The sequence below is a fragment of the Physella acuta genome, unplaced genomic scaffold (assembly GCF_028476545.2).
Source record: "Physella acuta isolate Inbredline_101_S28 unplaced genomic scaffold, ASM2847654v3 ptg001288l, whole genome shotgun sequence".
Classification (NCBI taxonomy): Eukaryota; Metazoa; Mollusca; class Gastropoda; family Physidae; genus Physella; species Physella acuta.
Genome location: NW_026732803.1, coordinates 1 through 16,659, shown reverse-complemented (window position 1 = coordinate 16,659; position 16,659 = coordinate 1). Strand labels below are relative to the sequence as shown.

Here is a 16,659-nt window from a genome sequence, read left to right as displayed (position 1 = left end):
ATGAGAAAGCCAAACCAACCCTTAGACTACAGATAGAAATAACACGGTTTTGTTTTAGCACTTTAAGCCTGCTAATTTCAACTTCCATTTTTATACTATGTCAAATCAAAAATAATTCTTCGTTGCTTAAGCAGTGCTTTAAATGTAAGTTTAATATATTCCTACCTGGATTTATAAATAGGCCTACTGTTTTTATTCATCAAATAAAAATGTAATAAACCGGGAGTGATCTCCCCTAAACTTAAAAAAAAAAAAAAACCTCTGGTTTTTGACTTTCAAAACATTGAATAACTGAAAGAAAAGTCAAAGACGTTTTATAAAAGCCGAATTTACATTAAATCTGTAAATCTAGTTGCTTTTTCTGAGATTATAATAGTTCAATCAAAGTAAAATGGGTTTGGAAATTGGAGGCAGAGATGTCAGCTACAACATTCCAGTAATTACCACCATTGCATTGGGTCTGTATGTTGCATGGCAATGTTTTCGTTCATCTAACAAGCCACCCTCTAAGATCAACCCAGGCATTGACAAGTCTAAAGATAAAGTTGTAACCACCGTAAACGTGGAAGATGTTGGTGACAATGCTTGCTACTGCCGCTGCTGGAGACCAAAAAAGTTATGTGCGATGGATCTCACAATGCTTACAATCAGGAAACAGGAGACAATGGTGTTCCTTTGTGTTTTAAGAAGGATAAATGTGGCTCATAATCATTCAGTTTCCTGCCACATTTGTAATAGTACAGAATGTTGTGATGATCATTTCTTTAGACATTATAGAACAGAACAAACCTACTAGTGAATTGTTCATGAAACTAGTATGAGTATGTTTTACAAACAGAAAGATTTTAGTTTTTTTTAGATTTCAGTTTTCAACATACCTTTCTTAAATTCCATTTTTTTTTCTTAATTTTTACTTTGTTCCTTAATTTTCATATTTTGTTTAAAAGAAATGGTTTATTTTGTATCTCCACATGATTGGTTAATCAGATGGCTTGTGCAGTTTGCTCAATGTTATGATTCACATTTAAACAATTTAATTTTTAGCTTAGTTATTAAAGCACAATTATTAAATGCTGATGTTAATGTAAAGTGAAATTGTTGTAGGTAATTGTTCAACAGTAAGTGTGTTAGCATGTTATGTATTATTTAAATTCAAGTTCTATGCACAAAGCTATTCCTTTGAAAGTAATATCCATATGAGAATCCATCTTTGTGACATTTTTTTAAACCAACAATTTTTTTACACTATGGGTAATTTCAATAAGATCACACAGGAGTTTGGTAGTATGTTCTTATTTCAGCACTTTAGTGTTAGATATATGTGCCTTAGAATTTTCTAGCTAGTGTGATTCTTTATATGATGTATAGGATTGGGTATTTATAGTTGATTTACATGTGCCAGTCGTAACTTTTATATGGATTGTTTTGCCCCACATTTGTAACCTTTGACTTGCTGTTGAGATCTAGCTTCTGGTTTCTTAATGTTTTGTCAATGTTCAGATAAATACTACTCAACATTCTTGTTAAAAGGGGCTCAGTGCTTAGTTAAAATATCCATATTTAGCATGTAAATAAAAAATTTTTGAAAAAAAAAAAAAAAAAAAGTAACTCTGGTTTTTTAATTAATAAAGACAAAAATTGAAAATAGAACATACTCTTGGTCTAGGCCAGGGGTCTGCAACCTTTTGAGGTGTAAGAGCCAAAAGCTACAATTTACAAAATTTCCAAGTTTTAAAAGAACCATTCATAATAGTTCTTCAATATTAAGGTATTTGATTAGGATTAGCTAAATAATTTTTTTATGAGTTTAAGTATGAAAACATAAAGTATTTCAACTAGTTCTTTTAGGATAATAAAATCCAATTATAAAACTATCCCTACCCAATTTAGAGGCTAATAACTATTAGAATATGCCACTCAAGTCAAATAAATGCACGGTAAAACATACAAAAATGCCTTCTGATTAAAATAACCATTACTTTTGAAAATATGTGAAAAAAAAGTGCACTTCGGTAGTTGAACGCATGGAACCACTGCCACGGGGCTGGCCACAGTTGTGGGGCTGGGCTTTGTGTCCATGCAGCTGTCAACTGTTTGTATACGCTCTACTCCACCTATTCTTAGTGTTTTTATTTTGTTTAAAGTTGTTTTCAAGTATAATATCTTTATGAGTTATGAAAATAAAATAATGTCATTATTATGGAACTGGCGAGCCGCATCCTGACATCAAAGGAGCCGCAGGTTGCCGACCCCTGGTGTTACTTATGCATAGATCTTATACAAGACGTCCAATTACAATTTTTTTAAACGTTTAAAATTATTTGGAGCTAGCTTTTCAAGCCTATTGACATTCCGAGGATCTCAATTTAAACTTATTAAAATACTGTTGTAAGAAAGCTAATGGTTTTTTGTTTTTAACTTTAATTTTTAATTATTTTAACACTATAAAGTTATGACTAACCTAATATTGACATTTTAAGTATTAATTAAAAAACTCGACACACTATTTTAATACTACTCTATTTTCAGTTCCCTGTGTGTATCGTGTGTTTATAAGACTCGTGACTGCAGCACTAGTAAGGAGAGGGAACTGCACATGTTTGTGTTGACAAAATTTTATTTACGTTTTGTTCAAGGCGTGACTAATGTTGTGTATCATCTCAATGCGGGGGTGGATAAGTTTAAAGCCCTCTTTGATGTAGCGTTGTCGATAAACAAATACGTGTGACTGGCACATCAAAGGCTAAGTCGCAACGGTTCGGTCTTCGTTCTTAATTTGAGTGTTGGAGGGTTTTCCCCTCCACACAATTAAGTATACGTGTCAACTGGTTATGTGCCACTTAGGCCGTTGACTCTGATTTCAGCCTGCTTTTCTTTTTGGATATGCTTCCAAGGCCTTTGTCCAACCAAGAACAAACTAGGCAGCAGTTGTTTGATTTTGGAGTTGTCTCTCCTAGACGAGTTGCTGTCACCAGCTAACGAGCCACATCTGCCCGAGGGTTCAAACTCGGGACTTTTCGGTTTAGCAACCATGGACTTTACCGACGCCGACCGAGTTCGGTCTGAAATCATTGTATGCTTTGATTAATCCGTTTCCAATACCAATGTGAATGTCCCGCGTGGAACGACAATACATAGAGAATTTTAAAAAAATCATAAACAAATGATGACACTACAATAGAAAAAGAACAAATAGAATAAAACTTTTATTACAATGGCGAAGATGTATTCTTAATTTGGCGATTTTCTTGTCTGCTTAAACCACGTGGTATAGTTTTGCTTTAGGTTTTATAAAAAAAAAAGAAGAAACAACAATAGAAACCCGGATCTATTGACGACACTCAAACATAAGTTAGCTTTAGCCAGCTTTAGCGTGTATACTTGAGATGTTGCATCAAAGTGTGAGGTGTACTAGGTTACGTTGTCTGCTAAATAGTTTGTGAAAAAAAATAGACTAGGGCAGAAAGTAGACTAAAGTAGACACTATGATAGCTAGACATTACAGACACAAAATACTAGAGTATGTCACTTGAGCCACGTAGGCAATGGCAAAGATGAGTGCAACTGAAGTTTTTTGCATGTTTTGTTTTACCCAAAAAGATTATCTATCATTTTGTTTTTGTATTTTTATGAAACCGACTACAGACTATCATAAGCTTTTTTCTTTTGCTAAATAATTTTCTTACAAGAAATATTATATTTTTAATAATAAGAAAAATCTGGATTAATTAGGGTTAATAGTCTAACTGATTAAGTTGCACACACATACACACAGACACAGACAGACAGACACACAGACACAGACACACACGCACTCACACACACACACACACACACACACAAACACACACACATGCACACACACACACACACGTACGCGCGCACACACACACGCACGCACGCACGCACACACACACACATACACACACAGACACACACACAATCACATACACACAAACACACACACACACACGCACACACTATAAAAGCTATTTCAAAATGTAGGCCTATTTATTACAAGACACGAAACCCAAGCGATGAAGTACCACACTGACACATGACGAATGTAGACAGCATGCATGTATTAAGGACTCAAAAAACGCGTGGCAAATTATACCACGATGTATTATAAGACAACACTGGGTATTATATTATGCACATTTAAGCATAACCTGTTAAATATAAATTTACGATGTCCACAACAATAACACATATTTGAGGATAATTAATGACTTTCCCTTTACATTGGTTATACAAATTTGTGTTTAAAACGATGCATCATTGTTAAAAATATACAATATCTTAAGAGTTTAATATAAACATGAAACAACGTCAATTATAATAGAATTTAGATAACCAAAACCAAAACAATTATTATTACATTTCACAGAAACATTACATAATAAAACAACATCATATTACAAAAACAACAACAGGATCTGTCTTCATTAGTAGGCCTAACTTGCGGATGTGTAAATAGGTCAGCATGTAATTATGCCTCGAATGTCTCTAAGCAATCACTTTTGGTTTACTTAAATTCTCTAGGTCCTCCACACTGAAGAAAGGAGAACAGCTACCTACGTCTAGGTATATTTGTTACAAGATCCTCTCGAGGTATATTGGTTACAAGATCCTCTCGAGGTATATTTGTTACAAGGTCCGCTCTAGGTATAGTTGTTACAATATCTACTCTAGGTATAGTTGTTACAATATCTACTCTAGGTATAGTTGTTACAAGATCCACTCTAGGTATATTTGTTACAAGATCCACTCTATGTATATTTGTTACAAGGTCATCTAAGTATATTTGTTACAAGAACCATCCTAGGTATATTTGTTACAACATCATCTAGGTATATTTGTTACAAGATCCATTCTAGGTATATTTGTTATAAGATCCACTCTAGTTATATTTGTTACAAGATTAATTCAAGGTATATTTGTTACAAGACCCTCTCGAGGTATATTTTTTTACAAGATCCACTCTAGGTATATAATTGTTACAAGAACCACTCTAAATTTTTTTTTTACAAGATCCACTCTAGGTATATTTGTTACAAGAACCACTCTAGGTATATTTGTAACAACATCATCTAGGTATATTTGTTACAAGATCTACTATAGGTATAGTTGTTACAATATCCGCTCTAGGTATATTTGTTACAAGATCCACTCTAGGTATATTTGTTAGAGGCATAGAACTAGTCTGGATAGTATGTATTAACCTGTTAAATTAATTTTTTCTTACATTTTGGTAAGTCTCTGTCCCACAATAAAGCGGGATCCAAAGTAAACAATACACACAGCTGTTACCTAATACTACAGATGATCAATAAGATAACTTTTATATAAACAATATTAATTTAAAAAAGGGTTAAGGTTTAAATTTATTACTACAAAATTTTAAAATGTTAATTTAAAATAATAAGCATTTGGTAATATATATATATATATGTATGTATAAAGGCCTATATAATGTGATGTACACATAATAACACAAATGTTTTGGAGTTTATAAGCTAATGTCAAACTTTCCACTATAATAACAGATTTTTATCTCTCCCATGTATTAACCCAATGTTCGTAGTTTTTTTCCTTTGCTAAGATATTAAATCACTTTTGACAGTTATGTAATTCATACCAAATCACTTAAGAAAATTTAATCACGTGCCGAATAATTAGGAAAATAAAGTTTACAATACAGCGAACTCGGCCTGATGTATCAAAGCAGTATAGACTTCAAATTTTTTTTAGAATTCATACAATATTTTAAAACCAAAATCATTATTGTCTTAATTATTGAACAGGTGAATCCTTAAGGTGACACAACATAACAACAGTTTTAACTTTCTTCCAAAAAATAATAATAAATCACTCTGTTTAATGCCGCCTGATATAGATCCTAAAGGCCCCCCCCCCCCCCCACCCTCGTCGCCCTCCTCCCACCCCTCTGCACGCAACTGAATGTTAATTTTGTTATACCAAGACAAGTAGGCCTACATATAGAGTTTCTTCCAGGCATCTCTTCAAAAACGAAATGAAATTTACATAATTTATATACAAAATATATACTTTTAACAGTGTCCGCCCCCCCCCCCCCCCCGAAGAAAGTCTACCGCCAACCTCGCCCCGAAAATTTCAAGTGCCCCTTCCCCCCCCCCCCCCCTCGAGAAAAAGTTTGGAAGAAACACTGTACATATACGACATTATACGACATCTACAACAAGAAGGTCAGGACTAGAGTTCATCAGGTCAAACTGTCTATTACAGACATCCCGTCTGCTCACTAAAAGGACGTCTTCATGGGTCCGCATACAATAGGGTATCTCTTTACGTCGTGGGCTAATTCTCGACCGCCATCTCCAGTCAGCTGAGGTCAAATGCCAGGCGACCGTACCCTACACAAAGGGGAGGTGTGTGACACTGTTTTTTGTATAGAATTACGGCATGTCCCAGTTCAGTGAGATGGGTGATAACTCACTAACATCACTATGGTCTCAGTTATAACAATCAACAACGTCGGCATTCGACCATTTAGTTTTTCCCAATTGAATTTAGCAACCATTTTTTTTAAGTTTACGAACTAATTCAGATAACAATGACATTGCTGAAGCGCGGGGCCCCTTCAAGCGCGGGGCCTATGGCGACCGCCCCGTTCGCCACCCCCTAACGCCGGCTCTGGTAATAATATCACTTCCTACAAATAAAGAGATCGTAAATTAACTTACATTACCAAAGCTATTTAACAAGCTTGTTCTTAGTTCACAATGTCCGAATGTTTTTCTATTCGTTCCTGTGTTTGTTGTCACATCGTGTTACACAAACTATGACATATTTGATCTTTTCTTTTTTTTTACGAATGTTCTAGATAGGCCCTACATGTATTTCCGAAAGAGTATCATGTTTTCATTCTACGTTAGAAAAAAGTTACTTATGTAGGGGAACAGTGTTTCTTCCAGGCATCTCTTCGAAGATAGTCTACCTTCCCCCCAAACAAAGTAGAATTTTATTTAGAAAATATATAATTTTAACAGTGTCCGCCCCCCCCCCCCCAACCCTGGGAGAAAAAAAAAAGTCTGGAAGAAACACAGTAGGGGAATATTAACAACATTAACGCGCTGAGGTGTATTAAGCAAATTTTGTTTCTAGATTATAAGGAGCATTTGCTCGAGAACGATTAGGTTGGAGAAAAAATATAAAAACTAATTGATTTTTTAAAATATTTTGCAGCTTAATTTTCGTCTTATTCTTATCTCTTTACAATATCTAAGTACTAAACAGAAGGCTAGATAATGAAACAAGGTTAAAAATAAAAAAAAAGTACATGTTTTATAACTGCACAAACAAGCATTCACTTTCAAGAGTTACAATTGAAAAAGTTAGAAATGGACGTCACAAAAACTAAGTGTTACTAATAGAAGGGTTATTAGTTAGTGTAGGGACTTCGTAGCCTAGCGGTAGAGCGGTGGACTGCTGTCTCAAATCCGGTTAAGTCAGTCGGACGTACCCTGAGTCCACCCAGCTTTAATGAGTACCTAACTCACGAGAAGGAAAGTAAAGGCAGCTGGGCATAGTGGTATCCCTTCACGGAGACAGGTGAACACTACTTAACGTGCCCCATGGACCATCGAAGTTCGAAAAGGGGATTTTACTTTGTTTCTAATGCTGATACATTAAGCATATTAAGATTTTTAAAGAAAAAAAAAACCTAGGGCAAACAAAAGTAGAATTCACCTGTTTCTGTGACCTCGATGATGTCATAGTGTGGTCCTCAGCCGCCTATACTGAAACAGGTACCCATCGGAACTGGCTGGATTCAAAAGCATCATACGGAACCAACTCGCGAATTTGGGGTTAGCATAGGAACCAAACTCGCGAATTTGGGGTTAGCATACGAGCGATCTACCGCCCAGTCAAGCCGTTCCGTATAAAATTAACACAACTTTTGACAGTAGAATCCACCTCCCCCCCTCAGAGATGTAGTCTAGCTTGGGTTTTGTAGAGATGGAGTTAGCATAGGGGTCGGCAAACTTTTGAGACGGGAGAGCCAAAATTTCAGTTTACAAAATTGAACAGTTTTTAAAGAGCCACAATCATTTTTATTTCAACATTTGATATTTGATTAGGATTATGTAAATACATTTGGTTTGTTATTTAAAATATAAAGCTTTTAAATATGAAATAACATTAATTCATATAAAAACATACACGTTTCGCCAGAATAATAAAAGTATTAATCAAATCATAATAATATCTCAATCCAGTTTAGAAGCTGTTTATTTTTTAAATTTTTTTTTTAAAGATTAACACCGGCTTGGTAGGTGTCTCCCATTAGCCAGGCAGGCATCAACACGGCAAACTCCGACTAACTGGCTTGGATATCGGTTTGGATAACTTGTATCGGTGGCTTCTGTCCTTTGGTTCTCACCAGGCTTTTATTCCACCCTTCTGAAGGCAGGGTAGACATGTACCCCACCGTCCAGTGAAAATGAAATTATATAATTATTATTATTTGTGCAAGGAGCTGGAGAGTCGCATCTTGACATCAAAAGAGCCGCAGGCGGCTCGCAAGCCGCAGGTTGCCGCTCGCAAGCCGCAGGTTGCCGACCGCTGGACTAAGTATTCATTGAATATGGTTCGGTTTATTTCGACTTGATCATTCAAGTCTCTAGATAATTGATTTAATTTTTTTAAGACTCTAAACCAGCTGGAAAAAGATTGTTATGAGTTATAAAGTAAGTATGATGTAAGAAATGTGTGGTGTTTAAATGTTGTAATAAAACGTAGACATTTATTTTGTTTTGTTAATGGTAAAGTGGAGGAATTATACCAGACTAAATACATTAAACATATTTTGTTTCAAAAACTATTTTATTCCATTTCGATTATTCCCTTAGAAAAACAAATTAATTTTATTATTTTTTATTTCGTATTACGCCTAATAGGAGTTAGCTAAACTAAAGCAAAGCCTAAAATGAATACGCGCAACATTAAAATATTGCGCAAAATGGTGTGAAATCTTCTGGATAAACTTAAATTTCATAATTAGATAATTAAATACATCGCTGTTCTTTGTTGTTCCTATATCAGCTACGTATGATCGCGTCTTATGGTCACTTAATCTGACTTGATACACGGTATTTACAACGGTACTTGGATAATAAGCATGAAATGTTTATTTAATCGAACTAAATTTGTGTCCATTCATCTTTGTCAGTAGCAAGCCTTCGTAGTGTGTAGTCCCTAGGTCCACTCATCTTTGTCGGTAGCAAATCTTTGTAGTGTGTAGTCCCTAGGTCCACTTATCTTTGTCGGTAGCAAATCTTTGTAGTGTGTAGTCCCTAGGTCCACTCATCTTTGTCGGTAGCAAATCTTTGTAGTGTGTAGTCCCTAGGTCCACTTATCTTTGTCGGTAGCAAATCTTTGTAGTGTGTAGTCCCTAGGTCCACTCACTTTTGTCGGTAGCAAATCTTTGTAGTGTGTAGTCCCTAGGTCCACTCACTTTTGTCGGTAGCAAATCTTTGTAGTGTGTAGTCCCTAGGTCCACTCACTTTTGTCAGTAGCAAATCTTTGTAGTGTGTAGTCCCTAGGTCCACTCACTTTTGTCGGTAGCAAATCTTTGTAGTGTGTAGTCCCTAGGTCCACTCACTTTTGTCGGTAGCAAATCTTTGTAGTGTGTAGTCCCTAGGTCCACTCATCCTTGTCGGTAGCAAATCTTTGTAGTGTGTAGTCCCTAGGTCCACTCACTTTTGTCGGTAGCAAATCTTTGTAGTGTGTAGTCCCTAGGTCCACTCACTTTTGTCGGTAGCAAATCTTTGTAGTGTGTAGTCCCTAGGTCCACTCATCTTTGTCGGTAGCAAATCTTTGTAGTGTGTAGTCCCTAGGTCCACTCATCCTTGTCGGTAGCAAATCTTTGTAGTGTGTAGTCCCTAGGTCCACTCATCTTTGTCAGTAGCAAATCTTTGTAGTGTGTAGTCCCTAGGTCCACTCATCCTTGTCGGTAGCAAATCTTTGTAGTGTGTAGTCCCTAGGTCCACTCATCTTTGTCAGTAGCAAATCTTTGTAGTGTGTAGTCCCTAGGTCCACTCATCTTTGTCAGTAGCAAATCTTTGTAGTGTGTAGTCCCTAGGTCCACTCATCTTTGTCGGTAGCAAATCTTTGTAGTGTGTAGTCCCTAGGTTCACTCATCTTTGTCGGTAGCAAATCTTTGTAGTGTGTAGTCCCTAGGCCTATTCATCTTTATCAGTAGCAAATCTTTTCTTTTCCTCCGTGCATTTTTTTTTGTTAGATTGAGATTTTGTATTTGCCTTTTTTACTTTCTCGTATATACGAAGTATAGAGAAAATCTTGTAATCGTGAAAAAAAAACCACAAGATTTTTGCAAGTCTCAACGTTTTACACCTTACTGATACGGAAAAACATAATTTTGCAATCTTGTCCGTATGTCTGTGTGTGTCTGTGTGTCTGTCTGTCTGTCTGTCTGCCTGTGTGTAAACACGATAACTTGAGTACTGTTCCAGCTAGGTTGATGAAATTTTATCAAAATCGTAGATCCGTATCAAGTTTTGAGCGATTTCCGATAACCGGAAGTCGTACTTTTTCTACTTTGAATTTTTTAAAAAGCCTATAACTTGAGTACTATTTCAGATAGATAAATGAAATTTCACATGTAAGTAAAAGATCTAATTTCCTGCCTTCTTTCAAATTTTGAGTAATTTCCGTTGATCGGAAGTAGTAATTTTCACTCTTTCCGATTTCTCAAAAAAATTTATAAAGTACTAATAATATTCCGCACTATTATACACATCTTTATTCGGCGTTCGCTTGGTGCGCAATTATTTTTTCTATGAGATGCTATTCTATTTTAAAAAGTTTAAGTAATTAAAATGGATTAAAAATGATAACTATTTCCCGAGTTCCCATCCCGTTGTTTTATATAAGAATATTCGAGAAAGTTTAGGGGAGATCACTCCCGGTTTATTTCTTCTGTGTTCTTCTCTTCAGCTGAGGAGTTTGAATGGTCTGTTGTGTCGTCCGAATAAGAAAACCTTGTCAGTTTCTCTCTAACGGTTTGGGCTGGGGTCGACAACCTATTGAGACGGAAGAGCCAAAATTTTCAGTTTACAAAATTAAGTAGTTCTTAAAGAGCCACTAACATTTTTATTTCAACATTTGATATTTCATTAGGATTATGTAAATACATTTGATTGGTTATTTAAAATATATAGCTTTTAAATATGAAATAACATTAATTCGTATAAAAACATACCCATGTTTCGCCAGAATAATACAATTATTAATCAAATAATATACTATCCCAATCCAGTTTAGAAGCTGTTTATTTAAATTTTTTTTTTTAAAGAATAACACCGGCTCGGTAGGTGTCTCCCATTAGCCAGTCAGACATCAACACTGCAAACTCCGACTAACTGTCTTGGATATCGGTTTGGATAACTTGTATTGGTGGCTTCTGTCATTTGGTTCTCACCAGGCTTTTATTCCACCTTTCTGAACGCAGGGTAGACATGCACCCCACCGTCCAGTGAAAATTAAATTATATAATCTATATATATAATTCTCTTCTTGGAGACGATAGAAAACACCAAGCTGTAAGCGCGTTCCCTACCGCCCCCACCCTTACATGATCTGGTGAACTGTGGTTAGCGCTAAATGTTTACAATCGTAGAGCTTGGTTTAGTGACGGCTATTAGGGGCAGATAATGTAGTTTGAAACGATTTGAAACTTAGGGGAGGTAACAAAGAGGAGTTTGCTTTCAAGGGGTGGGGGGGGGGGGGGGTGAGGTGGGGGTTGGGGGAAAGTAGGGGTGAGGTGGGGGTTGGGGGAAAGGAGGGGGGTATCGTCCTTAACGACTATCTTATAGTGTTTTAAACCAAATATTTTCAGTGGCAGCATTGGCACTGTCTAATTCACAAATTATGAATTACTGAAAAGTAGAAAATAAAACAACTAAATAGCGGCGTATGATTGATACGCCTAGCGGCGGCGTATGATTGATACGCCGCGAGTCGGCTCGTTATTAATATTTGTGCAAGGAGCTGGAGAGCTGCACTTTGACATCAAAAGAGCCGCATGCGGCTCTCGAGCCTCAGGTTGCCGACCCCTAAGATAGCAGCCTAATGAATGATGGCTCGGCAGGATCTTCTAGCATTTCGGCAAAGAACATGGGTTACTTTTTTTTTTTTTTTTTTTTTTTTATTTTTTATATAATTTGTTGTGTTTATTCAAAGCTGGAAATTTGTAAGCATAAAATGCACAATGAACACGATTTTAAAAACAATAAGACCAATACTTTAAAATCTGGCGTCGCTCAGTGAACATATCAAGTTTGCGAATAGTATATACATTAGATTTCTCCAGGGGTTAAGTCCAATTATATATAACATCTGACATTCTGCACGAGTGAGCAAGACTCAAATCTTCCGAGAATTTAAAAATAATTTAAGCTGGTCTGGATGATAAATGATACATGACTTGGTAACTATACTAAAAAAAAAATAAAAAAATAAAAATGATGACATTGCAACTTGGATGAAAATCTTGTGAGTCCTTGATGCTTTTATCTGCTGAAAATAGTTGAATAAATCACCAACCACGGCCACGATCGTTTCCATTAACAATTTCAACTCCAGCATCTTGAATAAGCCTTTTTGCTTCAGAAATAGCGTTTTTGCTCCCAGATAACTCAACAGAACTTCTACCAGATGAGTCGCCATCACGTGACACCTTTATCCGACAACCACTGTCTGCTTCCATGTCTCGTATTCTGCTTCCACCACGACCGATGATTCTGCCTACTTCAGATGACTCAACATAAATTGTTTCAGATTCGCCACCACCATCACCTCCAAAGCCTCTACCACCGCCGCCACCACCACCACGGCTTCCACCACTAAGGCATTCTTCAATTAGTCTCTTGGCATTTTCAATCTCTTCTGTTGTTCCACTGATTTCAACAGATTTCATTCCATCCTCATCCTCATCTCTGGATATTTTGATTCTGGCATTACTGTCTTGTTCTAGATCTCTGATTTTACTTCCACCACGACCTATGATCTTTCCCACATTTGACGACTCAACCATCATTGTTGTTGAACTTACGCCGCCACCACGGCCTCCGCCAAAAGATCCGCTAATTGACATTTTGTCTAGATGTGTTGAGAACGCTACAACTCTGGAACATGGGTTACAATAGGGTATAGATCTATCTATAGTTTAACAGAAATATAATGACAACTAATTTACGGGATTCAAAATAAAAGTACGCTTGTTTTTTCATAGTAAAAGTGTAATAAGTGTTAAGCCACTCTCTGGTTTTATTTAAAACTTGAATTTGTTTTTTTATTTTACTACATTTCTTAATTTACATAAAACATTTATTACAATATTTATTAATTAAAAAAATACATTTTTATTTTAATAATTTATGCATTTCCTAAATGTTATCGTTGCTTTCAAGAGTTTAATTAAGAGTTACATCCCTTGGTTTGTATATTTTGTCAATGGGAGGTAATTAATTTAATAAAATAAAAAAAAAAAAAAAAAAAGCTTTCACCACTTTTTACAATTTTTTTCCACGGAAGATGTGCAGTAGTTAGCTCTGACAATTCGATGCCCTCAGATCTAGCGAAACCGCGTACCCAGAGGTGGACTTAAATTTATGTACATTTCAATAAAGTACAAAACCAGTTTAAAGGTTAGATTTTCAACAAGTGTTTTCAAATAGTTTTTGCTTGTTTTCAAATTTGGCTTTATATTTCGTGCCTGATAAGTATGAGATGGTACTATTATGGCGGGGTGGAGGTGTGAGATTGTACTGTTATAGTGGAATGAAGGTGTGACATGGTACTGTTATGGTGGACTGGGGGGGGGGGGTAGGGTGGCTAAAAGATACGTAACCACATTTGTGTTTGTCGAGCAGGGTGGAGGGGTGATGTAAGGGGTCGGGGACTGATATGTTCCCTTTATGTGTTAATGGACTGGGTTGGGTGAGGGTGTAGGCTCTCTGTGTTAGTAGTATTTGGGAGTTAAGTGATAAGTAGCCTCTATGTGTAAGCGTGTGTAGGAGGTGTCTCAGTATGATGTTTAGGTGTGCTATAATCAAGAGTTTTAATTAGCGCAAGGTAATTGTACAGATGGTAACTTAAGATTGGGGCATAAGGTAACTCGAAGCGCTTACCAACATAAATAAAACTGAAGCTGAATCTAATCACTGTTAGATCTCAACTGTCATATATCTCAACCCTCGCTACTTGACCTAAAGCTGACCTACTGGCTACTTGACCTAATGCTAACACACTCGCTACTTGACCTAAAGCTGACCTACTCACCACTTGACCTAAAGCTCACCTACTCGCTACTTGACCTAAAGCTGATCAACTCGCTACTTGACATAAAGCTGACCTACTCGCTACTTGACCTAAAGCTGACCTACTCGCTACTTGACCTAAAGCTGACCTACTCGCTACTTGACCTAAAGCTGACCTACTCACCACTTGACCTAAAGCTGACCTACTCGCTACTTGACCTTAAGCTGACCTACTTGCTACTTGACATAAAACTGACCTACTCGCTACTTGACCTAAAGCTGACCTACTCACCACTTGACCTAAAGCTCACCTACTCGCTACTTGACCTAAAGCTGATCAACTCGCTACTTGACATAAAGCTGACCTACTCGCTACTTGACATAAAGCTGACCTACTCGCTACTTGACCTAAAGCTGACCTACTCGCTACTTGACCTAAAGCTGACCTACTCACCACTTGACCTAAAGCTGACCTACTCGCTACTTGACCTTAAGCTGACCTACTTGCTACTTGACATAAAACTGACCTACTCGCTACTTGACATAAAGCTGACCTACTCGCTACTTCACCTAAAGGTGACCTACTCAATAGCGCTAAAGCTGACCTACACGCTACTTGACCTAAAGCTGACATACTCGCTACCTGACCTTAAGCTGACCTACTCGCTACTTGGAACTAAAGCTGACCTACTCGCTACTTGACTTAAAGCTGACCTACACGCTACTTGACCTAAAGCTGACATACTCGCTACCTGACCTTAAGCTGACCTACTCGCTACTTGGAACTAAAGCTGACCTACTCGCTACTTGACTTAAAGCTGACCTACACGCTACTTGACCGAAAGCTGACCTACTCGCTTCTTGACCGAAAGCTGACCTACTTAATACTTCACCTAGTTAATTTGATTGCTTGTTAATCTAAATCTGATCTGATTGCTACTTAGAGCTGACCTTTATGCTACTTGAACTACTGTAAGATTTTTTAACCCCTAGAAATTATTTATGCACTATATGCCTGTTACTCATTTTAAAAAAAATTAAGCAATTAAAATGATTACGATTGGATTCAAAAAGAGATAATAAAAACCTTTAGCCATTAATTACCAATGTGGGTCAAGGCCTGTAGCACGCGCTGTGCTAATGAACTATGGCTGGATCAGATGTTGTGTTGTGAGCTTCGAGAGATCGTGGAGGGCCATTTCATGTTGAGTTAGTTTGTCCGTGATATTTGACCTGAAATATTTTGTCCGTGATTTTGACCTGAAATATTTTGTCCGTGATTTTGACCTGAAATATTTTGTCCGTGATATTTGACCTGAAATATTTTGTCCGTGATATGATCTGAGATATTTCACCTGAGATTTTCTGTCCGTGATATTTTGTCGTTGATATTTTGTCTGAGATAAATAATTTGTCCGTGAAATTTTATCTGAAATATTTTTCTGAGATATTTTGTCTAATATGTTTTGTCTGAGATATTTCATCTAATATATTTTGTCTGAGATATTTTGTCCTGAGATATTTTGTCCTGAGATATTTTGTCTGAGATATTTTGTCCTGAGATCTTTTGTCCGTGAGATCATTTGTCCTTGACATAATTTGTTCTTGAGATATTTGTCTGAGATAATGTGGCCTTCGATCATCGTCAAGTAAGCACAAACACACACACACACACATACACACACACATATATGCTATTTTTTGCCTTGGTGTCACCCCCCTAAATGGTGTCACCCGGTGCGGTCCGCCCCCCCCCCGCCACCCCCCCCCCCCCCCCTCGCTACGCCTCTGCATATATATATATTCGTATGTCTTGACATTATGACATGTTAAGTGAGAGACGTGACTGAACGTATCACCCTACACACCCCCCCCCCCCCCAACATCGCTATAATTTATGTTCGTCTTCTGAAATTTATTTAATTCAGTTAAAAACATTTTATATTTAAACGTACGCTATTTGTGACATCGTTACTCGACACACATACGGTTTAGTAGGGGAACGGGGCGAGACAATAAAGTTGAAGATTAGAAATTAGAAAGTAGGTAAGAACTGTATACTAGAGATTAGCGTGTACGTGGAGCGGGGGTAGGGGTAGGGGGGGGTCTGAGGTGGAGGTGGGTTAACAGAAAGTGGTACAGATACAAGAAGTGGACCAGAAGACAGACAGTGATGTACGTTTAAGTTAGTAGGTCATCAACAAATGCGGCTGAACTTGTCCATTAGTCTCCCCTTGTGGGAAAAATCTTAAGGGAAATATCCTAAGGAACAATAGTAGTTAATACATATGGACGTCACAGATCTATTACAGGGGAGAGGGGGTGGGATTGC

The 16,659-nt window shown here is 37.0% G+C and overlaps 1 protein-coding gene across 1 annotated transcript; it reads right to left on the bottom strand.

The window, feature by feature from the left end:
* Positions 1–12,229: 12,229 nt before the first annotated feature.
* LOC131958070 (far upstream element-binding protein 1-like) lies at positions 12,230–13,194 on the bottom strand. The gene has a single exon (XM_059322980.1). It carries the CDS (start codon positions 13,160–13,162, stop codon positions 12,605–12,607), a length of 558 nt encoding a protein of 185 aa, XP_059178963.1. The 5' UTR covers positions 13,163–13,194; the 3' UTR covers positions 12,230–12,604.
* Positions 13,195–16,659: the final 3,465 nt, after the last annotated feature.